Genomic DNA, 26,860 nt, shown 5'->3' with positions numbered 1-26,860 from the left:
TTTGATACAAACAGCAACTGGTAGCCAGTGGAGCTCAAGGAACTATGTTCCTAGTTCATTATTATTCACAATCATGCTCAATGTTTGTTTGTTCAAACAAGATCCAAAAGATGGAGCCTCTTATAATGAGAGTAGGAGAGAATCCTGGTTTCAAGCATTTAATAAAAGAGCTCAAGCCAAATTACAAAACTCCATCCCAAAAAGCTAAACATGGTTATAATGAAGATTCATTGTTATTATAAAGTTAATAAAGGTGAGGCTACACAAAATGCCCAGCCTCTTTATTTTTTCCACCAACTGTACCATAAACGTACCGAACTGTGAATTCTCTGTACCATTACACCTTTATTGGATTCCAGCATAAAACAGGGTGAAATCCATCTGTAAAATGGGGTGGTGGTAGTACCATGGTTTGTGCTTGATTTGCTGCATATAGGACAGGATGATTTGTCATTTCTTTGGAACAATGAATTGTGAATTTTCCAGCAAATTTAAAAAAGCTGTCTGTGAGCTGAATCTTAAGTGAACTTGGGTCACGCAGCAAGACAATGACCTGAAGTTCCTGTACTGTAAATGTTTAGTTGCAGTTAGAAACACTTATTATATAAAAAAATAAATGATCAAGACTAATTATTATAACTACTTAAGCATCAAACTTGTATAGAAATATAGAATTTTTTAAATGGTTCAAAAACTTTTAAGCACTACTGTACAAGTTCTTCTACTGTATTAGGCACAGTTACAGTTACAGTGTTTGTCACGGGTAGACTGGTACTGTTAGACACTCCTGGCTGCAGTTTGTGACTGATTTGTTTTGGATGCAATTCAAGCATCTTTCTCCCCTCTCAGGTGTGTGTTAGTAGCCATGGCCTGCTACTGTAGCGCGTGTGCCTATAGTAGGGCTGGACTCAGCCGTGTGTTTATGTTCCTGCACGATGAGGTCTCCATCCTTTTTGGAGGAGAAAAAAGCGATGCTCTTTGGAATTGCCTGACTGATGAGGCCGGGGGAGCCGCCCTGCCGATGCCCGGATTGGAGTGTTTTCCCCCAGTCATCCCTATAAGGCTGCAGTGGAGCGAGCCTGCGGGGCTGTGTGCGGCCCAGGCTCCATGTTTGGGAGGTGGGAGGGAGCTGGGGAGCGGGACAGGAGCTACATAAGCACTCCACTGGTCAGGGAGGGCCACACCATCACCAAGTGGCTAAACCCCCGGCCCAGCACTGTCAGGGTAAGTGACTGCAGCTCATTCTGTGTCATCTCTATCTCTGTCTCTATCTCTTTTTCTCTCTGTGCCTTTGAATTGTTTCACCTACTTAAAGAAAAAAGATGCTGTGCAGAACTGTGAGCTTTTAGTGGGACGTGGAAATGCTGGACACTTGAAGTTGAAGACTTAAAACCTGGCTGCCTGCAGAGTGATTCAGACAGCAGATCATTAGATCATTAGCTGTTTGTACTGAGTGTGTGTGTGTGTGTGCATATTTGTGTGTGGTGTGTGTGTGCATGCACAGGTGCATTGCTGCTATGCTGGTCTGAACTCAACAAAACTTGGTGGAAGTTTCTGCTGTATTTGAGAGCTGCTTTTGATCCATAGTAAACAATAATAGAACTGATGGTAACGCTTTATAATACAGCCCGCGTTTTAGAGGGTAAGTACCCATTACTTACGGTGTAAGTTCTCTGTATGTACCCTTTACTTACGGTGTAAGTTCTCTGTATGAACCAGGGTACATTCAACATACTTACCGGGTCCTACAGGTACTTAACTGTAAGTATAAATAAAGAACACAGAAAGAACCAGGAACAAGAGAGTAACAACTGGGTAACTTTCTGACACTTACCGTGTACTTTACCAAAACATATGGTATAACGTTTCTGTATTTATCAGTTTATTTAAAAAACTTATGGGGTTCTCCTAGTACTTAAATGTAGGTACAAATTAATTACCAGGAACAACAGTATAAAAAACTGGATATGTCATTGCCTGCACTTTCCCTAAATTTCTGGTGCAATATTAATGTATGTATATATATGTGTGTCTTATTTAAACATTTTGTTCATGATAGTTATAAAGGTTTCATTCCAGTCATACCCAAGGGACTTATCATTCTAATATATTTTATTAGTTTGAATAAAAAGATAATGCTGAGATTTCAAAGGGAATTTATTTTTTAATACACAGAAAACACAAGGTTTTATTTTAATGGATAATGGTGGATAGGTTTCCATCTTCAGTCCTTTTCTGCTCGACTCTTCTCACCGTTGTTGCCTTTGTCTTGCTCCTGGAGTCCTGGTGCACACCTTGTCCTGTAAAGCTGCTTTTTATAACCCCTGTTCTAAAAAGAACTTTAAACCCACACTTCACCGAGTTCTACTGTTCTTACTCTGAAAGTATGCAGTACTTACTCTGTAAGTACTCAGAAACAACAGAGAGCGGGCTGTATTATGTAGTGTGCAGTGTTCTGCAGTTCTTACTCTGTAAGTACCCAGTAAGTACTCAGAAACAACAGAGAGCGGGCTGTATTATGTAGTGTGCAGTGTTCTGCAGTTCTTACTCTGTAAGTACCCAGTAAGTACTCAGAAACAACAGAGAGCGGGCTGTATTATGTAGTGTGCAGTGTTCTGCAGTTCTTACTCTGTAAGTACCCAGTAAGTACTCAGAAACAACAGAGAGCGGGCTGTATTATGTAGTGTGCAGTGTTCTACAGTTCTTACTCTGTAAGTACCCAGTAAGTACTCAGAAACAACAGAGAGCGGGCTGTATTATGTAGTGTGCAGTGTTCTGCAGTTCTTACTCTGTAAGTACCCAGTAAGTACTCAGAAACAACAGAGAGCATGCTGTATTATGTAGTGTGCAGTGTTCTGCAGTTCTTACTCTGTAAGTACATACCACTGAGACCAATTTTTTGTTAAATCTTAATAAAAGCAAAAACAATCTGTACAACAATACATAACATTAAACTTATTTATTTATTTATTTACAATCATCATTGATTATATGTTTCTTTTAGGTAAAATGTTATATTTTTTGTTCTTCTTGATCTTCTTCTTCTTGTGCTTTTCCTTTTTTTCGTCTATCAGAAAGCAGGATGCGGAATCTTCTGCCCCTCTCCATCCTGCTTTTGTCCATAAGAAAAAAAAAAGAATAAGTTTACTTTTTAGATGCAATTATATGTATCATTAATTTCAAAGCATGTCACACAAGTTTTTAGCCTTTAGCAAATACTCATTGTGCATTTATAAAGTATATATATATATATATATATATATATATATATATATATATATATATATATATATATATATATATATAAACATACAGTTGGAAGTTTACATACACTCATGGACACAAATATCATGGAAATGTTTGCAAATACAGATTTACACATGAGTGATCACAAAAATTATGCAAGATAGTTTTGTCACTGGATCAGAAATAATTTAATTAATCAACTGGCCAATAGGAAAGTTATAATAGCATCATGCTTTTTGGCAGTTTTTTTTTGGCAATAGATACATTAAAAAAGGTAAAGGGAAAATGAAGAGAGTAGGAAAGCTCAGAATTCTGCGGCTGAACCTAAAACTATCAGCTACACTGCTGGAATAAGCAAGGCAACTTTTTAACACTCTGGCCTCAAACATACAGGAAACGTGTATTGTGCTTAAAAGTTGTATCTGTGCAAGGAAACCAACAAATTTAGCGACATCTACTACTTCAGCCAAGAATGATCAAAACTACAACCACACAGACACACGCAAAGGCAATGTGTTGACACGTCTCAGAAGTATAAACTTATATATGTATATACTACGTCTTGTCTCTTGAACCCAATATTGTGAGATGAGTATCTCGTCACACCTTTTGTGAGCAGTGAACACTGCACATACACATTCAGTGTGAAACAGCTTAGCATGGAGCAGCAGCAAAGATGCATTAGTTAACAGCTGTAGTAATTATCTGGCTAATATATCAGATTAATCTGACCACAAACAAACTGCTCCAGACCACAGGGCACCTAAAGAGGACTTGTGATTAGGAAGGTGTTGATAATGTTATGCTTGATCTGTGTATTTCTGCAACTGAAAGTGAGAGAGAATTTAAACGATTTAAACAATAATTTACACATGCACATGGAGACACACACACACCTGAAGGACCTGCAGCCATGTCAGGAACAGATGTTAATTTGTCCACATGTTCCTTCAAAACTGTGCATTCATCATGTAGGAATTTGATTTCCACCTTTAGCTTTGCCACCTCAACTAAAAACAAAAACAAAAGAAAGTACAACATGTTAAGAGTGTAAAACCTTGTGCTGCTTGAGAAAATGTTTTAGGCTAATGGATTAATAAAAGAGTCACACCCCTAATGTATGTATCAAGTTTGCTTTAGTTTAATAAATGGTTTCATTTATAATTACATATAAATTATACAGATGCAGTTAGTCACATTTAAGGGGGAGGGGGGATCACTGTTTGTAAAATGCCTGGATGATGGGGCAAAAATATATACAGTGCCTCAAATAGGGCAGTGCAACAAGATGATATGTTTCATTATGACAATAATGTCTATTGTTTAGTATTAAGGTCTATCATCTATATCGTTGCAAAATACAACTTATTTTTTTGTTGCCTGGGTGATGCACCAAGGCTAATAGGATAGAAATGGGATAATAGGACAGCCCTACATCAGGATAGAAATGTTTGATCAAATTGCAAGGCCCTACCTCCGAGTACTATTCAACCCCCTACAGATTTTGCAAGTTAAACAGTCACAATTAACATATAATCGTGAAATATGGCCTATACGTGGCCCTGGACATGTTAAATACACTGTAGCAAAAAAATTATTCTCTGTTAAATTCATTTTTGAAACATTTTGAAAAGTTAAAAATGGTCAATTATTATCCAACAATTCAAACCACCAGAATTATGTGTGGTTCCCTCAAGTTTTAAAATGTATTTGAGCTATTACAAACAATGAGCTTCACATGCTTGGATTAATTTTTTTTCTGACTACAAAAGCCCCTCCCTAAACAAAATAACAGCACTCATACATGGTAAGCATGGAAAACACTTGTCACAGATAAAACCTTGGAGGGTCACAAGGCTGGCAAGGGCTATAAAACCCTTTCAATGAGTTGGGCCTTTATGTCTTTGCTGTCGGGAGCATCATCCAGAAGTGGAAGGATTATGTAGCTACTTTTAACCTTACATGCCCTGGACAGCCTTTCAAAGTTTCCTCCTGTGCAGAGATCAGTCTTGTCTAAATGGTCATGGCTAGCTAATGGTGGTGGGGACATTGGTTTCAAAAAATACCATAAGTAATGAATTACATCACAATAGTTCCAAGCAAAATACTTAACATAAAGTCTTATAGTGACAATATATGTAATGGACTACCTTAGAAGGGAAACTAGTCAAGCATGTTCGTATAGATATCTATCCAAAGCCAAAACTATTAATACATTACCTTTAACCTTTTGATGCGCAACACAGGTTTACAATAAATTAATTTAAATTTAAATTAATTTAATCATTCAGTATTCAGTATTTTGGATCATAGTGCATCCTTATTTTATTTTTTATTTTCTTACTTTTTTAATAAAAGCTCTTTTTGTATCACTACTCCTCTAATGTGCAACATGGGTCAAAAATGGCCAGCAAGATATATCATAGAACCCATAGAAATCACAGCAGATGTATAATATTCGGTTGCTGCATTTCAATTTATATAATATCCACTGTCACCTTGGCTGCTTGACCTGCTTCTTTCTTGTCTTGATGCTTCATCCTTGGTCACACCTGTCTCTTCATTGTCCACATATTTTTGAGGAAGAAGTCTTTTTGGTCTTTCCATCTTAGGGCACAGAGTAAAAATGTTCATGAAATTTGTAAATGAAAACAAAAAATATACTGTTTTGTCAAAAACCTATTTAACATTCATTTTTTTGTTGTTGTGCAGTAATTTTGTAGATCATAGATATGAGACTGTATAAACATACATAGTTTGAATCAGAACTGAAAATAATTATTGAATTAAATTATTATTAACACTACATTTTTTGTTGTTGATACTTATGTGTACTAAATAAGGGTATGTTGTTTGACGGTTGTGTATTATTATTAATATTAGTGCATATTTCATATTGTAAGACTGCACCCTTAACTTTAATATTAGTTAGGATGTCTGAATCATTAATTGAAAATACTTTTATTTAGAAATGTATGTAACTTTATTAAATAATTAAATAAATGTTGGATGAACGAACTATTTTACAAAAAATGTTTGATTAAATAAATTTTACAATAATAAAGATGTGTAAAATAAAGAGCAGTGCATTTATAAAAAAGAGAAGCTCAAAAATGGTAGTATATTAAAATTATTATAAAACACAATACATTAATAAGTATGAAATACACAAAGTTAAATTACTGCATTAATATGTGAATGATAATTTGTTATAATAATAGTAGGAAACATTGTGTTTTTCTGAACATATTTTCTGCAGACTAAACATAACAATACAATATTTAAATGTAATTTGATATTATGTTAAAAATCCATCAGGTCTAGTGCATTTCATATACTGTAATGTTACAAAACAATCCAAATAAGCCAATATTTAAAATAATAAACTGAATGAAGGAAAGGTTGAAATTAAATAATCCCTGATTATCTACACATAAATGAATTGCAAACCAAATTAACCAGCTGAGGATCTAACAATCATGGCTGGGTTTAAGATCATTAAGTCTGATGTTCTTAATGTTAAGATGCTTTTGGAAAACAGATCATTATAAGTTCTATATACCATAACTGTAAATATTAAAAAGAAAATCCTGCATAAACATGACCTAGACGTATTGTTAAACTATCAATTAATATGTAATTATTAAGTATTAATGAGTAGAGCAGACCATCATGGATCAATATTAATAATAATAATAATAATAATAATAATAATAATATTACTCTACTAACATTACTAACTATGAAACTTTTTAATGGATTCAAAGGGTGCATTTTCCGATCCTATGGCCGTCACAAAAAAAATAGCTTTATATTTTGCTTCTTGTTTGAGCAGACCGCTCTATTGGACATTCTCAGTACCACCTTAAATTGCGCAACATACTTTCTATTCCTGCAGCAATATTTAAGGTGGAATGGGGGAAAATGATGCGCCACTTAAGGTGTAACAGGGTATTTGAACAAAAAAAAAACTCACGACAGCCTTGTTATTTTCTTTGAAGTAATTTTGTTATGAACCCTATAGCTTCAGTTAACCTAGCTATCACTACAAATCCATGCTGTCGGGAGCAGAGCAAAAAACGTTGCTGAGGAGCTGTGTGTTGACCAGCTAGAGGATTTATAATTTAAACTAGTTAAGCTAAGATTGGTAACATCTATGTATGTTGACTTAAAATCAATAAACCCTATTATGCATATCAATATTAATGTATCATATCATATTCCACCTTACCTCGCTCCATGCTTAACAGCCAGTGTTGTAGTACAAACAGTTAACCAAGTGAACTAAGTTTAAATTCTCAGTACTCCACCTACTGGAAGGGAGGTTTAGCAATACTGCTAGCTTGTAATGCTTTCAAATTTTTTTGTCGCAAACCAATTCCAAGGTACCTATAACTAGTCTACAAAGTAAATAAAATAACAGTAAAACAGAAAAAAACATTTTCTAAATAAATAATTAGTAAAATAAATACAAAAAATGTTGACCCATCTTGACAATATCACTTAATTAAGTATTGGGTTTGATCATTTGAACAAGGCATAAAATGAAATTATATTAATAATAATATTATTACAGTAATCATAATAAAAACGTATTATTATTATTATTATTATTATTTTATATTTAACTATATATATATATATATTATTATATATTCAAATTTTGTTTTATTTAAAAGGGTATAAGTGCTTTGATATGCTATATTATTGTTATGTTTGTCACATTTAATCGTCTTAAAATTACAATAATATTGTTTTTCGTAATAATGTATTTGACAAAACATCGTCCACAAAAATGTTATTATGAAACACATATCGTCGCTGTCCAATGAAAAACACTTATCTCCAAAACAGCAACTTTACAGGAGAGAGAAAAAAACTTGTCAACTTTCAATAGAAGTCAATGTAAAAAGAGTTTATTTCAGGTCATTTTGAAGAGTTTCTATTGGTCCGTTCATCAAGAAATTTTGGCAAAGTGTAAAGGACAGTTTGTCTGTTCAGATTATGTAGAAAACTAAAAATCGACAAAAATGGAGATAAGTGTTTTTCATTGGACAGCGACGATATGCATGTATTACTTTTTGTTTGACAGCAACAAATTAAAAGAAAATATATTATGGCCAATTAGACATTTACGAGAGTAAATGTGAATGCAGCAGGAAATGACGTCAGGACCGCAGGAGTTGTTTGGAAAACTGAGTGGCACAAAGCGAGGGAGCCAGCAGCCGTGAAAAAAGGAGACACGAAAGGAAAAAGGTAAAATCAGTTTAGGTTAACTATCTATCATTGACATGAGTAAAGCGTTACTTACTGGAATTATATCGCGGTCACGCCATCTGCACTTAGAAAACGCTCGGTCGCGCTATCTACACCGAGAACTGGAGTGCGCGTCTAAGCCGTGTATTACGGTAGCCGCGTGCACAGCGCACCCGGAGGAGCAGAGACTGGCGCTTCTCGTGCAGAGACTTAAAATGGAACAGAGACTAGTTTTACACCCAAATAAACATGATTTAATGAGGGATAATCCACAAATATACACCAGAAAGACCACTGCTTATCTGTAGAGCAGTGTAACGTTTTGGAAAAAGAGCTATTAAATAAGCAAATCAAATTAATATCATATCACAGCACTAAATGATCTAAGTGATCTTTTTCTCATATATCCCAGATAAATGTTTGAAGTGATATTACCGTATCATTTTGGAGTAATTTGATACCAAAAATGTCCATTCGTTTTTTTTTTAAAGATATTTCGGGGCTATAAAACCAAAAAAAAATCTAATTGTTATCATATTAGACAATGAAATCCGTGAAGAAGACATTCCATACTGTTAATGTTATTCATGTCAAGTGATATTACTGTAAATTTTTAGAGTAAAATATATTTAGAGAAAAATATCTAATCTAATCAAATTGTTATCCAATGCTACCAAGACAGCCTTAAAGAACACATTCCATACTAATAATGACATGAATAACAAAGAATATTACTGTATCATTTTGGAGTAATTGGATACCAAACTTAAGAAAAAATGTCCAATCGCTTTAGCATAAACCACATTTCAAAGTCCTATAAAACCAGCAAATCAAATGGTTATCCAATGCTACCAAGACAGCCTTAAAGAAAACATTCCATACTAATAATAGATTGAGTAACAAAGAATATTACTGTATCATTTTGGAGTAATTGGATACCCAACTTAGGAAAAATGTCTATTCGGTTGTACTTAAACCACATTTCGGAGTCCTATAAAACCAGCAAATCAAATGGTTATCCAATGACACTCAGACAGTCTTGAAGAACACATTCCATACATTCCATTAATGGCATGAGTAACAAAGGATATTACTGTATCATTTTGGAGTAATTGAATACCAAACTTAGGAAAAATGTCTGTTCGCTTTTGCATAAACCACATTTCAAAGTCCTATAATACCAGCAAATCAAATTGTTATTCAAGGCACCAGAACAGTCTTGAAGAACACATTCCATGGAATGTGTTCTTTAAGACTGTCTTGGTGGTATTGGATAACATTTTGATTTTTTGGTTTTATAGGACTCCGAAATCCTTCCACTTCTGGATGATGCTCCCGACAGCAAAGACATAAAGGCCCAACTCATTGAAAGGGTTTTATAGCCCTTGCCAGCCTTGTGACCCTCCAGGGTTTTATCTGTGACAAGTGTTTTCCATGCTTACCATGTATGAGTGCTGTTCTTTTGTTTAGGGAGGGGCTTTTGTAGTCAGAAAAAAAATTAATCCAAGCATGTGAAGCTCATTTTTTGTAATAGCTCAAATACATTTTAAAACTTGAGGGAACCACACAGAATTCTGGTGGTTTGAATTGTTGGATAATAATTGACCATTTTTAACTTTTCAAAATGTTTCAAAATGAATTTAACAGAGAATATTTTTTTTGCTACAGTGTATTTAACATGTCCAGGGCCACGTATAGGCCATATTTCACGATTATATGTTAATTGTGACTGTTTAACTTGCAAAATCTGTAGGGGGTTGAATAGTACTCGGAGGTAGGGCCTTGCAATTTGATCAAACATTTCTATCCTGATGTAGGGCTGTCCTATTATCCCATTTCTATCCTATTAGCCTTGGTGCATCACCCAGGCAACAAAAAAATAAGTTGTATTTTGCAACGATATAGATGATAGACCTTAATACTAAACAATAGACATTTTTTTATTGTCATAATGAAACATATCATCTTGTTGCACTGCCCTATTTGAGGCACTGTATATATTTTTGCCCCATCATCCAGGCATTTTACAAACAGTGATCCCCCCTCCCCCTTAAATGTGACTAACTGCATCTGTATAATTTATATGTAATTATAAATGAAACCATTTATTAAACTAAAGCAAACTTGATACATACATTAGGGGTGTGACTCTTTTATTAATCCATTAGCCTAAAACATTTTCTCAAGCAGCACAAGGTTTTACACTCTTAACATGTTGTACTTTCTTTTGTTTTTGTTTTTAGTTGAGGTGGCAAAGCTAAAGGTGGAAATCAAATTCCTACATGATGAATGCACAGTTTTGAAGGAACATGTGGACAAATTAACATCTGTTCCTGACATGGCTGCAGGTCCTTCAGGTGTGTGTGTGTCTCCGTGTGCATGTGTAAATTATTGTTTAAATCGTTTAAATTCTCTCTCACTTTCAGTTGCAGAAATACACAGATCAAGCATAACATTATCAACACCTTCCTAATCACAAGTCCTCTTTAGGTGCCCTGTGGTCTGGAGCAGTTTGTTTGTGGTCAGATTAATCTGATATATTAGCCAGATAATTACTACAGCTGTTAACTAATGCATCTTTGCTGCTGCTCCATGCTAAGCTGTTTCACACTGAATGTGTATGTGCAGTGTTCACTGCTCACAAAAGGTGTGACGAGATACTCATCTCACAATATTGGGTTCAAGAGACAAGACGTAGTATATACATATATAAGTTTATACCTCTGAGACGTGTCAACACATTGCCTTTGCGTGTGTCTGTGTGGTTGTAGTTTTGATCATTCTTGGCTGAAGTAGTAGATGTCGCTAAATTTGTTGGTTTCCTTGCACAGATACAACTTTTAAGCACAATACACGTTTCCTGTATGTTTGAGGCCAGAGTGTTAAAAAGTTGCCTTGCTTATTCCAGCAGTGTAGCTGATAGTTTTAGGTTCAGCCGCAGAATTCTGAGCTTTCCTACTCTCTTCATTTTCCCTTTACCTTTTTTAATGTATCTATTGCCAAAAAAAACTGCCAAAAAGCATGATGCTATTATAACTTTCCTATTGGCCAGTTGATTAATTAAATTATTTCTGATCCAGTGACAAAACTATCTTGCATAATTTTTGTGATCACTCATGTGTAAATCTGTATTTGCAAACATTTCCATGACATTTGTGTCCATGAGTGTATGTAAACTTCCAACTGTATGTTTATATATATATATATATATATATATATATATATATATATATATACACAGTGAGTCCAAGAAGTATTTGATCCCTTGCTGATTTTCTTCGTTGGCCCACTAATAAAGACATGATCATTCTATACTTTTAATGGTAGATGTATTCTTACATGGAGAGACAGAATATTAAAAAGAAAATCCAGAAAAGAAATCTAAGGAATATATATTAATTGATTTGTATTTCATGGAGTGAAATAAGTATTTGATCCCTTAGTATTCATTAGCAGTTCTGGCTTTTACAGACCAGTTAGACACTCCCAATCAACTTGTTACCTGACCTGAAGCCACCTGTTCTCCCTAATCACTTGTGTGAAAAACACCTGTCCACAGAATCAGACAGATCACACAGATTTCAAGTCTCCAACATGGGTAAAACCAAAGAGCTGTCACAGGACCTCAGAGTCAGAATTGTTGACCTTCACAAAGCTGGAAAGGGCTACAAAAAGATTAGTAAGGTGTTGGATGTGAAAGTAACAACTATTGGTGCAATTATCAGAAAGTTTAAAGAGTATAACATGACAATCAACAGACCTCGGCCCGGTGCTCCAAAGAAGATTTCGCCTCGTGGGGTGGCAATGATGCTGAGAACGGTCGGGAATTGTCCTGCAACCACTCGGCAGGAGTTAGCAAATGACCTGAAGGCAGCTGGGACCACAGTTTGCAAGGAAACAATTGGCAACACTTTGCGCAACAATGGATTCACATCCTGCAGTGCCCGAAAGGTACCCCTGCTGAAGAGAGCACATGTGGAGGCGCGCCTCAAGTATGCCAATGATCATTTGAAAGATGAACCAAGTTATTTGGAGAAGGTTTTGTGGTCAGACGAGACCAAAATTGAACTTTTTGGCCTCAACTCCACCCGCCATGTGTGGAGGAAGAAAAATGCTGCCTATGACCCCAAGAACACTGTGCCCACCGTCAAGCATGGAGGTGGAAGCATAATGTTTTGGGGGTGTTTCTCTGCCAAGGGTACAGGGCTACTTCACCGCATCACTGGGAAGATGGATGGAGCCATGTACCGCACAATCCTGAGGGACAACCTCCTCTCCTCTGCCAGGGATCTGAAAATGGGCCGTGGTTGGGTCTTCCAACATGATAACGACCCTAAACATACAGCAAAGGCAACAAAGGATTGGCTCAAGAAAAATCACATTAAGGTCATGGAGTGGCCCAGCCAGTCGCCAGACCTCAATCCGATCGAAAATCTATGGAGGGAGCTGAAGGTCAGAGTTGCCAAGCGACAGCCCACCAACCTTCATGATTTAGAGAGGATCTGCAAAGAAGAGTGGGACAAAATTCCCCCTGGTGTGTGTGCTAAACTTGTGGTTAACTACAACAAACGTCTCACCGCTGTGCTTGCAAACAAAGGCTTTGCCACTAAGTATTGAGTGTGTTTGGCAAGAGGGATCAAATACTTATTTTCCTCATTGAAATACAAATTAATTAAAATATATTCTTTAAAATTATATTCTGGATTTTTGTCTTGATATTCTGTCTCTCCATGTTAGAATATATCTACTATTAAAAGTGCAGAAGGATAGTGTCTTTATTAGTGGGCCAACGAAGAAAATCAGCAAGGGATCAAATACTTCTTGGACTCACTGTATATATATATATATATATATATATATATACTTTATAAATGCACAATGAGTATTTGCTAAAGGCTAAAAACTTGTGTGACATGCTTTGAAATTAATGATACATATAATTGCATCTAAAAAGTAAACTTATTCTTTTTTTTTTCTTATGGACAAAAGCAGGATGGAGAGGGGCAGAAGATTCCGCATCCTGCTTTCTGATAGACGAAAAAAAGGAAAAGCACAAGAAGAAGAAGATCAAGAAGAACAAAAAATATAACATTTTACCTAAAAGAAACATATAATCAATGATGATTGTAAATAAATAAATAAATAAGTTTAATGTTATGTATTGTTGTACAGATTGTTTTTGCTTTTATTAAGATTTAACAAAAAATTGGTCTCAGTGGTATGTACTTACAGAGTAAGAACTGCAGAACACTGCACACTACATAATACAGCCTGCTCTCTGTTGTTTCTGAGTACTTACTGGGTACTTACAGAGTAAGAACTGCAGAACACTGCACACTACATAATACAGCCCGCTCTCTGTTGTTTCTGAGTACTTACTGGGTACTTACAGAGTAAGAACTGCAGAACACTGCACACTACATAATACAGCCCGCTCTCTGTTGTTTCTGAGTACTTACTGGGTACTTACAGAGTAAGAACTGCAGAACACTGCACACTACATAATACAGCCCGCTCTCTGTTGTTTCTGAGTACTTACTGGGTACTTACAGAGTAAGAACTGCAGAACACTGCACACTACATAATACAGCCCGCTCTCTGTTGTTTCTGAGTACTTACTGGGTACTTACAGAGTAAGAACTGCAGAACACTGCACACTACATAATACAGCCCGCTCTCTGTTGTTTCTGAGTACTTACTGGGTACTTACAGAGTAAGAACTGCAGAACACTGCACACTACATAATACAGCCCGCTCTCTGTTGTTTCTGAGTACTTACTGGGTACTTACAGAGTAAGAACTGCAGAACACTGCACACTACATAATACAGCCCGCTCTCTGTTGTTTCTGAGTACTTACTGGGTACTTACAGAGTAAGAACTGCAGAACACTGCACACTACATAATACAGCCCGCTCTCTGTTGTTTCTGAGTACTTACTGGGTACTTACAGAGTAAGAACTGCAGAACACTGCACACTACATAATACAGCCCGCTCTCTGTTGTTTCTGAGTACTTACTGGGTACTTACAGAGTAAGAACTGCAGAACACTGCACACTACATAATACAGCCCGCTCTCTGTTGTTTCTGAGTACTTACTGGGTACTTACAGAGTAAGAACAGCAGAACACTGCACACTACATAATACAGCCCGCTCTCTGTTGTTTCTGAGTACTTACAGAGTAAGTACTGCATACTTTCAGAGTAAGAACAGTAGAACTCGGTGAAGTGTGGGTTTAAAGTTCTTTTTAGAACAGGGGTTATAAAAAGCAGCTTTACAGGACAAGGTGTGCACCAGGACTCCAGGAGCAAGACAAAGGCAACAACGGTGAGAAGAGTCGAGCAGAAAAGGACTGAAGATGGAAACCTATCCACCATTATCCATTAAAATAAAACCTTGTGTTTTCTGTGTATTAAAAAATAAATTCCCTTTGAAATCTCAGCATTATCTTTTTATTCAAACTAATAAAATATATTAGAATGATAAGTCCCTTGGGTATGACTGGAATGAAACCTTTATAACTATCATGAACAAAATGTTTAAATAAGACACACATATATATACATACATTAATATTGCACCAGAAATTTAGGGAAAGTGCAGGCAATGACATATCCAGTTTTTTTATACTGTTGTTCCTGGTAATTAATTTGTACCTACATTTAAGTACTAGGAGAACCACATAAGTATTTTAAATAAACTGATAAATACAGAAACGTTATACCATATGTTTTGGTAAAGTACACGGTAAGTGTCAGAAAGTTACCCAGTTGTTACTCTCTTGTTCCTGGTTCTTTCTGTGTTCTTTATTTATACTTACAGTTAAGTACCTGTAGGACCCGGTAAGTATGTTGAATGTACCCTGGTTCATACAGAGAACTTACACCGTAAGTAAAGGGTACATACAGAGAACTTACACCGTAAGTAAAGGGTACATACAGAGAACTTACACCGTAAGTAATGGGTACTTACCCTCTAAAACGCGGGCTGTATTATAAAGCGTTACCGAACTGATTAATCAGAGTAATTAGAACTATATTAGTTAGCACTTTAAATTTAAAGGGTACCTGCTTAGGGGCTTCATTACACATGCATAAACACTATACATGCATATATGTGTAATTCTTATAGGATGTATTGAGTTTATAAGAAAATAAAACAGAAAAGTTCTGTGAATTAATTTGAGCACATTTTCATTCATAACAGCTTTATTGAGCAGAGGATGACAATGATGCTTTATAACAGTGTTATAAGTAAAGCAGAGTCTCACCACTTTTATTTAAAGGCATCAAATCGCTGAATGAATGAATACCTAAGAAGCATTAAAAAGATATGAATATTAAAAGATTGTTTTGCATTTTCAGTGCTTTTGACTGTGTTATAAAGTCCCTTTTAATAAAGTGATTTAGAGCTAGCCAATTGGGCATGTTAATGGTCAATAGTTGTACAGTTATGTTCATAATTATTCAAATTGGGCCCAGATGCTGAATTTAATGCATCCAGAACATTAGAACCATAAGATTATGAGCATTAGAGCATTAGTTTGCAGGATTGTGTTACTAGATAAGTGCAGACGTTGTAAATCCTATGGAGAACCACATTAGAGCCAAAACTATTTAACAGTGTTTGACCTGGTCAGGCTGTGTGTTATGTAGTGAGTGAATGTTTGCAGTAGAGCCTCTCTCTCTCTCTCTCTCTCTCTCTCTCTCTCGCTCTCTCTCTCTCTCTCTCTCGCTCTCGCTCTCTCTCTCTCTCTCTTGCTGCTGGGCTGAAGTCCCTGTAGGCCGAAGCCCCGTTTGATTGTGAGGGTTATGACTAAATATGGTTCTCTCAAACAGCGTCAGATGGATCAGTTTGACTCCTCATCCTCTCTCTCCCTCTCTCTCTCTCTCTCTCTCTCTCTTCTCTTGCCTCCCTCCCTCCCTCCCTCCATCTCTTTCTCGCTCTCTCTCTTGGTAAACTATTGAGAACAGGCAGGGCCAGTGAGAGAGTTTGCAAACTCCAAAGACAGGCATGCCTCCCCATCATTTCCAAATTAGGAAGTTTTCCCATGGTGCAGAAATTCATTCATCAGGTAGTGCAGTGTGTGCTCTCAGCAGGGCAGCTCAACAGTCCTGCACACACTTTTTTACAACCTTTATGATTATTTTACAGCACAGCTTTTATTTATTATTAGCTAAATGAATAGGAATAATGAAATGGAAAATAAGAATACTGTAAAATCACTGTGGTCAAATACTGTGAACTCTGCAGATACGTAGTTACAGATAAATACATTAGTAACTAGTTTTTTTTTTGACTGTTTTATTGGACTTTGTGAAATAAAGCAGTTTATTGAGGTGTGTTTATACTGCAAATTATGCACTTTTAAGGTAACTGATTTTTTGCAGTACCCTGTAGTATTATGTTCTACCCATTCATGTTTCTGTGGAGTAGGGTGTGGTCAGACACACACACACACACACACATACACTTACACACTTATCTCTAATGCTCTAACACACTTATAGACACATGGATGTTACCTAAAATTATAATAATAATAATAATAATAACAATAATAACAATAATAATAATAATAATAATAATAATAATAATAATAATAATAATAATAATAATAATAATAATAATAATAATAATTAAAGCTACTACCACTAATATTTAGACTGATAGTTAGATAGTTACATAGTTATATACACAGACCTACAGATAGATAGATATATAGAGAGGATGGATGGAGGTATAGATCAGATTGTATGTTTTTTTTTTATAATTAATTTGCATTCTATTGCTTGAACTAAGCATTTTACCTACCAACCAGCAAGAATTCTGGCTCTCACAGATCTATTAGTTTTTCTTTAAGAAGTCCTCCTATTTTGCACTTATTTCCTGTATTAATTGTACCTGTTTCATTAACGACATTCTAAGACAAACAAACATATTAATGGATGGATGGATGGATGGATGATTGGATGGATGAATGGATGTATTGATGGATGGGTAAAGCATGCATTTACATTAAGACTTAACACAGTGTGTATTGACAGAGTGTGCATCGGTGTGTTTGCAGTGATTGTCTCCTGTTTGGAGTGAAGAAGGAAATCCGAACCGAACAAAATGTGTGACGACGAAGAGAGCACCGCCCTGGTATGCGATAACGGATCAGGACTGTGTAAGGCAGGCTTCGCCGGGGACGATGCCCCCCGAGCCGTGTTCCCCTCCATCGTGGGTCGTCCCAGACACCAGGTAAACTTCCTTGCCCCACCACTTGGGGCAGCGTCCTGAAATGTTTTAATACTTTACAGTGTTACAACTGTGTAGTTAATTTTTAACTTAATTTTTGCTTACTGTTCGATCAGTCTGTGCTCAGTAAAATGTTAATCTGTTGAAATTTACCAGGGAATTTAAAAGGACCAGGTTTTATGTTACAGTAAAAGTAAAAACTAAGAAGAAGCCATCTGAACATGTTAAAAATCAAATAGTATCAGGTGAAGAAAGCTTCATGTACAGAGAACTACAGTAGAACTTCCTTTGGCACTGGATTGATATTTGTTAGGGACATATTTTTCATAGTTTGGATTGTTTTAATCTGCTTTAAGTGAGAGGAACATGAGTCTAGCATAGCTAAAGTGAAACCTACATTCCTTTCCACTAATTTTGATGTAAGTACTGAGTGGGAGTAGAATTATCATTTGAGCACATACAAAGAAGATGAACAAATCCATCAGAAAGTTTTATATATGTATAACTCATAACCCAACTTAATAAAATGGTTGCCATCTTTGTTCTATACTCATGTGAAACATGAATTCCACAATTCCATTGGTTTCTAATCTGTAAGGAAATATAAGACTAAATACCACACAGTCACAGCTTAGAATATTTTCCTGCTGGGTTTTTTGATCTCGCTTATCTCTAATTTTCTGTTAGTGAGTCACGTACGGAAACCACAACACGAGCACAAAGCAGCAGAAACAAAGCATTTACCTTTGCTCCAAAAGTGTAGGCACCTACATCTGATTATATGCCACATTAAAGGCCTGTGTTTTTTTTCTCTCTCTTTTTCTCTCTGCAGGGTGTGATGGTGGGTATGGGACAGAAAGACAGTTACGTTGGTGATGAAGCACAGAGCAAAAGAGGTATCCTGACCCTTAAATACCCAATCGAGCACGGCATCATCACAAACTGGGACGACATGGAAAAAGTAAGCAGATCTCTCTGAGTTAGGCCCAAGTATGAGCTGGAATTACAAAAATAGCAACAAAGCAATCTGTACAATTACACTAGATATATAAATGTTACATGTAGGCCCATTGTCTCAGTGCTGTAAAGGCTTCAGTTCCCCTTTTAGGTTCAATAGGTGTGTTCTGATAGGTCCCACTTATACCTGAAGGAGTCAAAACAGTTCTGCTTCATTATTCCTGACTCCTCATGACACACACACACACACACACACACACACACATAGACACACATACATACACAAATGTACTGAGCACTTTCTTCTGGCCCTCGCTGTCATCAGCCAACAGATGCCTGTAGCAGATGGTATTATTCACTAAGATCTTGGCTTACTCCATATCTCACTCATTCTAGTTCTCTCGTGTCACAGCAATTAACAGCTTAAACCCTCTACATACTGTAGGCCCACACTTCACTTCTTCCCCCTCATAACTGTAACTGTAACATCAATTTAACAGAGCCTAAAATAGAGCCCTGTGGGATGCCACTCAATACGCAAAACCAAACATTTACCAAATAATTCATGGTAGTGTCTGCATTCAACAATGTTGATCCCCTATATATCATAATATAACATTAAAATTACGTTCTCTTTCATTACATTTGTCACAATTGTTTTTGAATCATAAGATGTTGGTCCCCTATGGTTATGTTTTGGTGAACCATAATAAAGTTTTGGCAAAGTTCTGTTCTAAATATATAGTAATTGCCATTTCCAAAATGCTCTGCAAACTATAAAACCTAACTTTGTCTATAGGTTGAATAAGAACTAACAAAAATGTTGGCTAATTGTTGCCTGATTTATTTCTCATGTGTATAGTCTAATATTTCTTTTTTTAATTTTATTTCTAATTTTATCCCATTTTCTCCCCAATTTACAAGGCCAATTACCCAACCCACTCATTAGGACTCCCCTTATCATTAGTGGTGCTCCAACACCAGGAGGGTGAAGAATAGCACATGCCTCCTGTCATACATGTGAAGTCAGTCACTGCCTATTTTCAAACTTCTGCTGATACAGCATTGTGCTGAACGACATCACCCGTATGAGTGATGTGGAGAGAGAGCGCCATTTACCCACCCAGAAAGAGCAAGGCCAATTGTGCTCTCTCAGGGCTCTGGTAGCTGACGGCAAACTACACAAACAGGATTTGAACCAGCAATCTCCTGATCATAGTGGCAGCGCTTAGCCTGAAGGACCACTTAAAGCCCTAGTCTAATATTTCAATTTTTAAACATTTCTGAAAGGTTTTCTCATAATCCAGTAAGAAAAAAAAAGCATAGAACAAGCAGCCGATCCATTTTTATGTGCGTTAAGTGTCGCTTGTCTTAATTTGTAAATGAAGGTCAATGTTTTCCCCCTTTCGTTAGATCTGGCATCACTCCTTCTACAATGAGCTCCGTGTTGCCCCTGAGGAACACCCCACCCTGCTGACAGAGGCCCCCCTCAACCCCAAAGCCAACAGGGAGAAGATGACCCAGGTCAGTGAGTTTGTGTTGCTTATAGCAGCTGATCTAATGGAAATGGTGAGGTAAAGAATGACACTTGTGACCAAAGGAAATGAAAAGAAGAATAGATTCCTTCCTCAAATACAAGGAAAAAAGGAAAAGCTTTTTGTAGATGGTTCCTTATAAAGCCTGTTGAAAATAGTTTAATGTGGCACCAATACGGTTTCTTCATCATTACCATTAATAATCCAATAAGCCTTTGCAGTACTACGCAGAACTAGGGCTAGAATAATTCAGTATCTATTACAATATAAAATGTTTCACTAATGCTGATATCATTTTTAATCATATTTCTAATATATTTCAGTATATATATACAGGGTATATCAGTGACTGTAGGTTTGTAAAACATTGTAGGCGTTAAGAAAATTAAGGAATATATTGTGATCATTGTATCAGTGACAATAAATGTCTGTAATCTTCCTCCAGATCATGTTCGAGACCTTCAACGTTCCAGCCATGTACGTAGCTATTCAAGCGGTGCTATCCCTCTACGCCTCTGGCCGCACAACAGGTCAGTCCACTTACTAAAGCATCTAAACGTAACACAGTTGCACAGTTGTATTTTTTAGTATTCTAATCACCTGATTAAACATCTCTTTTATCCAGGCATTGTTCTTGACTCTGGTGATGGTGTCACCCACAACGTGCCCATTTACGAGGGCTATGCTCTCCCCCACGCCATCATGCGTTTGGACTTGGCCGGCCGTGATCTCACTGACTACCTCATGAAGATCCTGACTGAACGTGGCTACTCATTTGTGACCACTGGTGAGAGATCTGACATCTTAAAAAAATCTCTATATAAGGTCAAATTTCAAATCCTTAGCTTCGAGTATGGATTTTTAGTCAACCAAACAAGTTGTTTTTTTCATGAAACTGCTCAAAAATCTATTTGAGGCACCTTTTCTTACACTGTTAAAAATGAAAATATAAAAAAAACAATTTTCTGGCTTCAGGGGTTTAGAAAATGAGCATTATTTATATTTATTTTCTTTCACACACTGTAATATTTATTTGTATGTAGGTAGGTGGTTGGTGTAGGCCCTGTGTAGAGATGCAATATGGCATATTAAAAAAAGAAGATTTTAAAATAGACAAAGTAGTACCCAATAAGAAGAATTTACTAGTACTAGAAATATGGTGGCCCCAGGAAATCCCAGGCACAGCAGAATTTATCAAGTTAAAGCAGCAATCCTTAATATGTATTTTAAATTGAAAGCAATATTGTTTTGCTTAGAGTGGGGAGGGGACAAAATATTCTAATTAAGAGTAAACACAGTGGTCTGGTTGGATTGTTGGGTGTACTGTAACTGTTCTCTAAACTCCAAAATCACAGAATGTAATACAGCAATTCATTTAGATTAAGCTGCGGTAAAAAAGTACTCACCAAAGAGGTCTAAAAATTCCTAAATCATACATACAGATGCTTTAAAGAGCCAGATACAGCAGATAAACCCCACCCCCACCAATCCCCAGCCCAAAAAAAATCACTATTACAAACTGTACAGTGGGCAAGACTTTCATTGTTTTTCACTTTTACCAGACATGGACTACTCACCTCTGAGTAGTCAGAGGTGAGTTTTGATGGGAGCCATGATGCTCTTGAACGCATCCCATCTAGGAGGGGAAAAAAACATTGCCTGCCCACACTAAAAACTGATTTGCTGACTCATAGAGTCTTTGCAGAAAACAAGCCAATCAGAACCCTCTCTGTTTTGCATGCACTTCATAAATATCTCTCTCTCTTTCCCACAAGCAATTGGGTAAAAAAGTCTGTGTCGCCTGCGTGCGCATTTATGTTCACTTTTGGGCCAATCGTTCTAGACTCCAGGGGATTTTATCTGACTTGTGGGCTTCAGGGAGCCGTTATTGATATGTGGTAAACTCCCGCAACCTCCGGGAGACTTGGGAAGTCTGGATACAGTATCATCTCATTCTTGAGTCTTTTAAAACAGAGTAAAACTGTAGTTTAACTACCTCTCTGTAATGTAAGGCGATGACTGAAGCAGTTGTTCTTATCTACCTTCTCCAGCTGAAAGAGAAATTGTCCGTGATATCAAGGAGAAGCTGTGCTATGTGGCTCTGGACTTCGAGAATGAGATGGCCACCGCTGCCTCCTCCTCCTCTCTGGAGAAAAGCTATGAGCTTCCTGACGGACAGGTCATCACCATCGGCAATGAGAGGTTCCGCTGTCCCGAGACCCTCTTCCAGCCTTCCTTCATTGGTTAGAGCTTCTTTTCTCATTTCTGTTCATCACTTCTGCACATAAAAGTCAGAGAAGTCAGAGAAGCTATGCCACTGAACTCATACTGTGCTTCTTCTTTTCTCTCTAAGGTATGGAATCTGCTGGTATCCACGAAACCACGTACAACAGCATCATGAAGTGCGACATCGATATCCGTAAGGACCTGTACGCCAACAACGTCCTGTCCGGCGGTACCACCATGTACCCCGGTATTGCCGACAGGATGCAGAAGGAGATAACTGCTCTGGCCCCCAGCACCATGAAGATCAAGGTGAGTACATGCTGGGATCTGTGGCCTGTAGAGGGGCAGAACTAGGGTCATATTTGGCCATTGCTATCTAACCCTACTGAGGAAAAAACAGCCAGGTCAGCTCAAGCTGAGCAACTTGGTTTATTTGGTTGTCCAGTTTAGCTGTTTACCAGGGAAACAAATGGTTTTGTTTGAATGTCTCGAAGGTTTAGCTGATCTATCAACATGATCAATTTAACCAAGATAGTCAACCAGTATGACCATGCTTTTTGTCCAGCATTGACAAATATGGTTGAGCAGCAATGCTAAAATGGCCATGCTGGTCCACCAGTATGAGAACCCTGACCAGATTGCTCGAGAGATCAGTATGGTTGGTCAGCCATATTAAGGGTGTGTTTTTGCCTTGGTTAACAATGTTTTAAAGAACATCTTAGACCATTTTTGGGCATGGTAAATATGAGTCTTTCTAGACCTTCATTGTTTTCTAGAGTGGTTAGGACTGTATAAATAACTATTTTATCTATTAGTCTTGTCCCAGAAATAATTGTGAAAAACAACAGTTTAAGCCCATAAAACCATTTGCTACTGATTTAATGAGAGTAATATAAGTAGCATAGGAATAGGAATGCATAAGAATAATATTTACATAATTTTAAAGAGAAATTAACTATGAAATGATGATCAAAAGATCAAACACTGGAACTGGAGTATAAAAATTTAATTTAATTTAATATTAATAAAAACATTAATACTCTTAGCTATAAAAAACATAATGGGTAATACTCAGGTCATGTTACTCATGTCTATTCATTGTATGATGAATTGGTAACACAATTATTGTGAAAGGCCTACTCTGGATACTATATAGTTTTGACATATATTAGATTAATCTACCAGTCAGTTCAAATTGCTCATTTACAAACGTACCATATTTTTTGCACTATAAGCAACACCGGCTAATAAGGCACGCTATCAATAAACATCTATCTATTTTTATACATAAGGCACACTGGATTATATACGACGATTATACAAGACCTGTAAAGCTACACTTTACAAATAAAACAAAAAACATTTTAGACGAGTAAGACAAGTCAAACGAGTGCTGGATGTTAATCTACACAGATTTCTCTCCTAAAAACTTTGTTTGTTTGGTTGAGTAAAGTGCTTCTGTTTATTTATTTTATTTATTAAGTAAGCATAGATTGTCGGTTATTTACTAAAGCTGTAGCATTAGTGGCTAACCGCTAGCGGTATTGCTAATGCTGTTCTAGCAGTGCTAACTGGGGTTAGCAGCAGGCTACAGGCAGATAATACTCACCTCTGAACAGCCAAATAGTTAGCACGTAGCAAAGTTAGCAGCTAATGCTAATACTGCTGGAGAACTAAACTGAAACTCCTGTGTAACGCTGTACTTCAGCGGAGTGGCTCTACTGCTCCTTACATCCTGACTGATAAAATTCATACATAGTGCACAGGATTATGCAGTGCACAGTTTTTTTGGGGGAAAATTAAAAGATTTTAAGTATGCCTTATAGTGCAAAAAATAAGGTATATAATAGTGTTTAGTTTTGTTTTCATTTAAAATGCAGATTTATACAATCTCTGTTTTGCCCAAAGTCAGTCCAATAACAGAATATTTTGTGTCATTTATTCTGGATATATTCTAGATTTAGTTATCAGATTTTAGTTATCAGTTATGGACTGGAAAATGTATACTAAAATCATCTTTCGGGACACTAACTGTATTTTCTTCTGCTGTGTTTGTTTGTGTGATCAGATCATTGCCCCACCAGAGAGGAAATACTCAGTGTGGATCGGCGGCTCCATCCTGGCCTCTCTCTCCACCTTCCAGCAGATGTGGATCAGCAAGCAGGAGTACGACGAGGCCGGCCCATCCATCGTGCATCGCAAGTGCTTCTAAACCCGGAAATCTCCCCCTCCACACCCCCCTCCAGCCCCTCTGAATCTGCTCTTGCTTCCTGGCCTGTAAACTGTGAATGTATCCGCTGGTTTCCCTCCTCTTGTGTTGTCTTTGCACTGCCCACACCTGAGTGAATGTTTGATTTATTTTGTTGTTTTTTTTGTAACATCGGCTCGAACGTGCCGCCGTCATGAACAGATTGGGAATATTCCTGGGGTTGGTGAGGCCCCAGTCAGAGGGAGAGAGAGAAAAGAAGAGAAAGATAGAAAAAGAGAGAGAGAGAGAATAAATGCAAGGTGTTCTGTCGTGGTTTAGAAAGAAACAGAGTTCATGTTCTCCCTCTGTGTTCAAAATGCAATAAGATACCCCTCGCATGTGTTTTCTCACTGCTGTGGGCTTTGAGGCAGTTTGTACGGATATCTATATGATAACCCCAGGAACGAATAAAGCTCTGCATTCAGAAACTGTCTTTTATTGATTGGTCATTTGATTTTTACTGCATGACTCTATTTTCATACACTCGTCATGGACAAGAATGGTATGGAGTTTGGTATGGTATGGAGTTTTTTAAAATCAACACGGTCAGAATTATAAATACAGGGTCAGAAATATACACTTATCCACTTAGATTATTAATTTGGTAGTGCTGAAAGTCCGTAAATGTCTTGTAAACAATATCTTCATTACATTTTTAAAATTACAAAAGAAATTAGAGTAGAATTAAAAATAAATATATATATATATATATATATATATATATATATATATATATATATATATATATATATAAAATAAGGTTATAAAATGTCCATAGCTCTCTTTTCGCAGAATTGTTGCACTTTAGCCATGTCCAGGTCTTCCCCATTAGGCTTCTTCAGTAGCAGGCTAGCTCTATCAGCCATCAGCAAGCTCCCCCCTTTTCAAGAAAATTCAGGAAAACCTCCCAAATCTCTATAAACTCCTTCATTGTACCTTTAATAAAATAATGTATGTAAAAGGTCTTACCACAAGTACATCACATTTTTGACTCTACACTTCCTCTTTTCTAAACATATGGATACGGTAAACTTGCATCAATTGAAAGTACAGTTCCCTGCTAATACTATTTATACTAACTTTTATAGCGTTATATAAACTTACATAACTTAAATTCCTAAGTGAACTGAAGCATTAATCGGAAACTAAAAAACAATAACAGGTTTACAGCATTATGATGCAAGATACTCGAGATTCCACTCAGGATATTTAAAGTGTTGAGCAATCCTTATCTTCCTCCAACTGTCTGTCGAGTTGAATTCTGTGGGTGTAGTTTGCTGTGCCTTTGGGATAAGATTATAAAGATTACACACATAACAATTAAACCCTTTTATTCCTTTTTTTTCTTAACAAAATGGCAGTGGAAATACATGTACAGTTCTACCTTAAATAAATTAGGTTAATTTTTCCAGATTGGGATTTGAAACCATTCCTCTTAACCACTGTGGTAAACCAAGAGATTCCTCTTTTTTTCAAGATCGTGCTTTACCAGTTTGGCTTCAATAAGACATTTAATCAGGGAGGATTCCTTTTTTATGAATTGTAAAATCATCAGGAAATATTTGAGGAACATCTTTGTCCATAATCAAAGACACTGTGTAAATTACACTTTTCCAGAAACCCTGTATTTCAGAGCATTCCCACTTACAGTACAGTGGACCTACATGTCTTTTAACTTGCTAAGGCCTCTTAATATCCTGTTAGTGATCATGATCTACATGACTACAGCTGGTAATTTCTCTATGGACACAACATGTGATCACTTGACCACACCAATTCTGATTGGCCAACACACTGTACAGCAGGAAAGTCCAATGAGATCAGTGCAGATCTGAGAAGGATGACTGTAGATTTACGTCAGGAATGACTCTTGGAGTTGTTTTTATACAACAGCTTCCAATTTGCACAGTTTAAACTATCACACCTGATTTACACAATTGTTTCAATTCCGATTCATAAGGTCCCAATTCAATGTAATATTCAATTCAATATTTATTTATTTAGGAACATTTGTTATAGTTACAGGTTTTGTTCACATATAAAAGAGATTTTCAACTAGACAACTTATGTTGTATTTGCACAAGGAACACTCAACCCACCATTATTAAAAATATCAGTGTTTTTTCACAAATAATTAACCCAAGTCAC

The 26,860-nt window shown here is 36.6% G+C and overlaps 1 protein-coding gene and 1 long non-coding RNA gene across 4 annotated transcripts; one reads left to right on the top strand and one right to left on the bottom strand.

Moving 5' to 3' along the window:
• Nucleotides 1-1,095: 1,095 nt before the first annotated feature.
• Nucleotides 1,096-25,145, top strand: acta2 (actin alpha 2, smooth muscle). The gene is made up of 9 exons (XM_022664793.2): nt 1,096-1,224; nt 17,574-17,749; nt 18,579-18,707; nt 20,117-20,227; nt 20,684-20,768; nt 20,864-21,025; nt 22,290-22,481; nt 22,592-22,773; nt 24,533-25,145. Exons 2-9 carry the CDS (start codon nt 17,621-17,623, stop codon nt 24,674-24,676), a joined length of 1,134 nt encoding a protein of 377 aa, XP_022520514.1. The 5' UTR covers nt 1,096-1,224; nt 17,574-17,620; the 3' UTR covers nt 24,677-25,145.
• LOC125781261 (uncharacterized) lies at nt 2,933-8,744 on the bottom strand. Of its 3 annotated transcripts, none has more exons than XR_007424483.1 (4): nt 8,558-8,744; nt 5,745-5,853; nt 4,143-4,256; nt 2,933-3,109 (listed from the first exon to the last, which is right to left on the bottom strand). It is a non-coding gene; the product is annotated as an uncharacterized LOC125781261 (long non-coding RNA). The 3 variants fall into 3 exon arrangements; XR_007424482.1 differs by lacking the exon at nt 8,558-8,744 and adding an exon at nt 7,478-7,594 and having other exon boundaries at nt 2,933-3,112; XR_007424481.1 differs by lacking the exon at nt 8,558-8,744 and adding an exon at nt 7,478-7,594.
• Nucleotides 25,146-26,860: the final 1,715 nt, after the last annotated feature.

The sequence above is a fragment of the Astyanax mexicanus genome, chromosome 15, assembly GCF_023375975.1.
Source record: "Astyanax mexicanus isolate ESR-SI-001 chromosome 15, AstMex3_surface, whole genome shotgun sequence".
NCBI lineage: Eukaryota > Metazoa > Chordata > Actinopteri > Characiformes > Acestrorhamphidae > Astyanax > Astyanax mexicanus.
This window is presented reverse-complemented; position numbering and strand designations above follow the sequence as displayed.

Excerpts from the sequence above, each read along its gene's own strand:
- acta2 (XM_022664793.2), top strand. The coding sequence starts at position 17,621 with ATGTGTGACGACGAAGAGAGCACCGCCCTGGTATGCGATAACGGATCA. Across the intron at positions 21,026-22,289 it reads CTACTCATTTGTGACCACTG|CTGAAAGAGAAATTGTCCGT; the intron begins GTGAGAGATCTG and ends TACCTTCTCCAG. Across the intron at positions 22,482-22,591 it reads CTTCCAGCCTTCCTTCATTG|GTATGGAATCTGCTGGTATC; the intron begins GTTAGAGCTTCT and ends TTTCTCTCTAAG.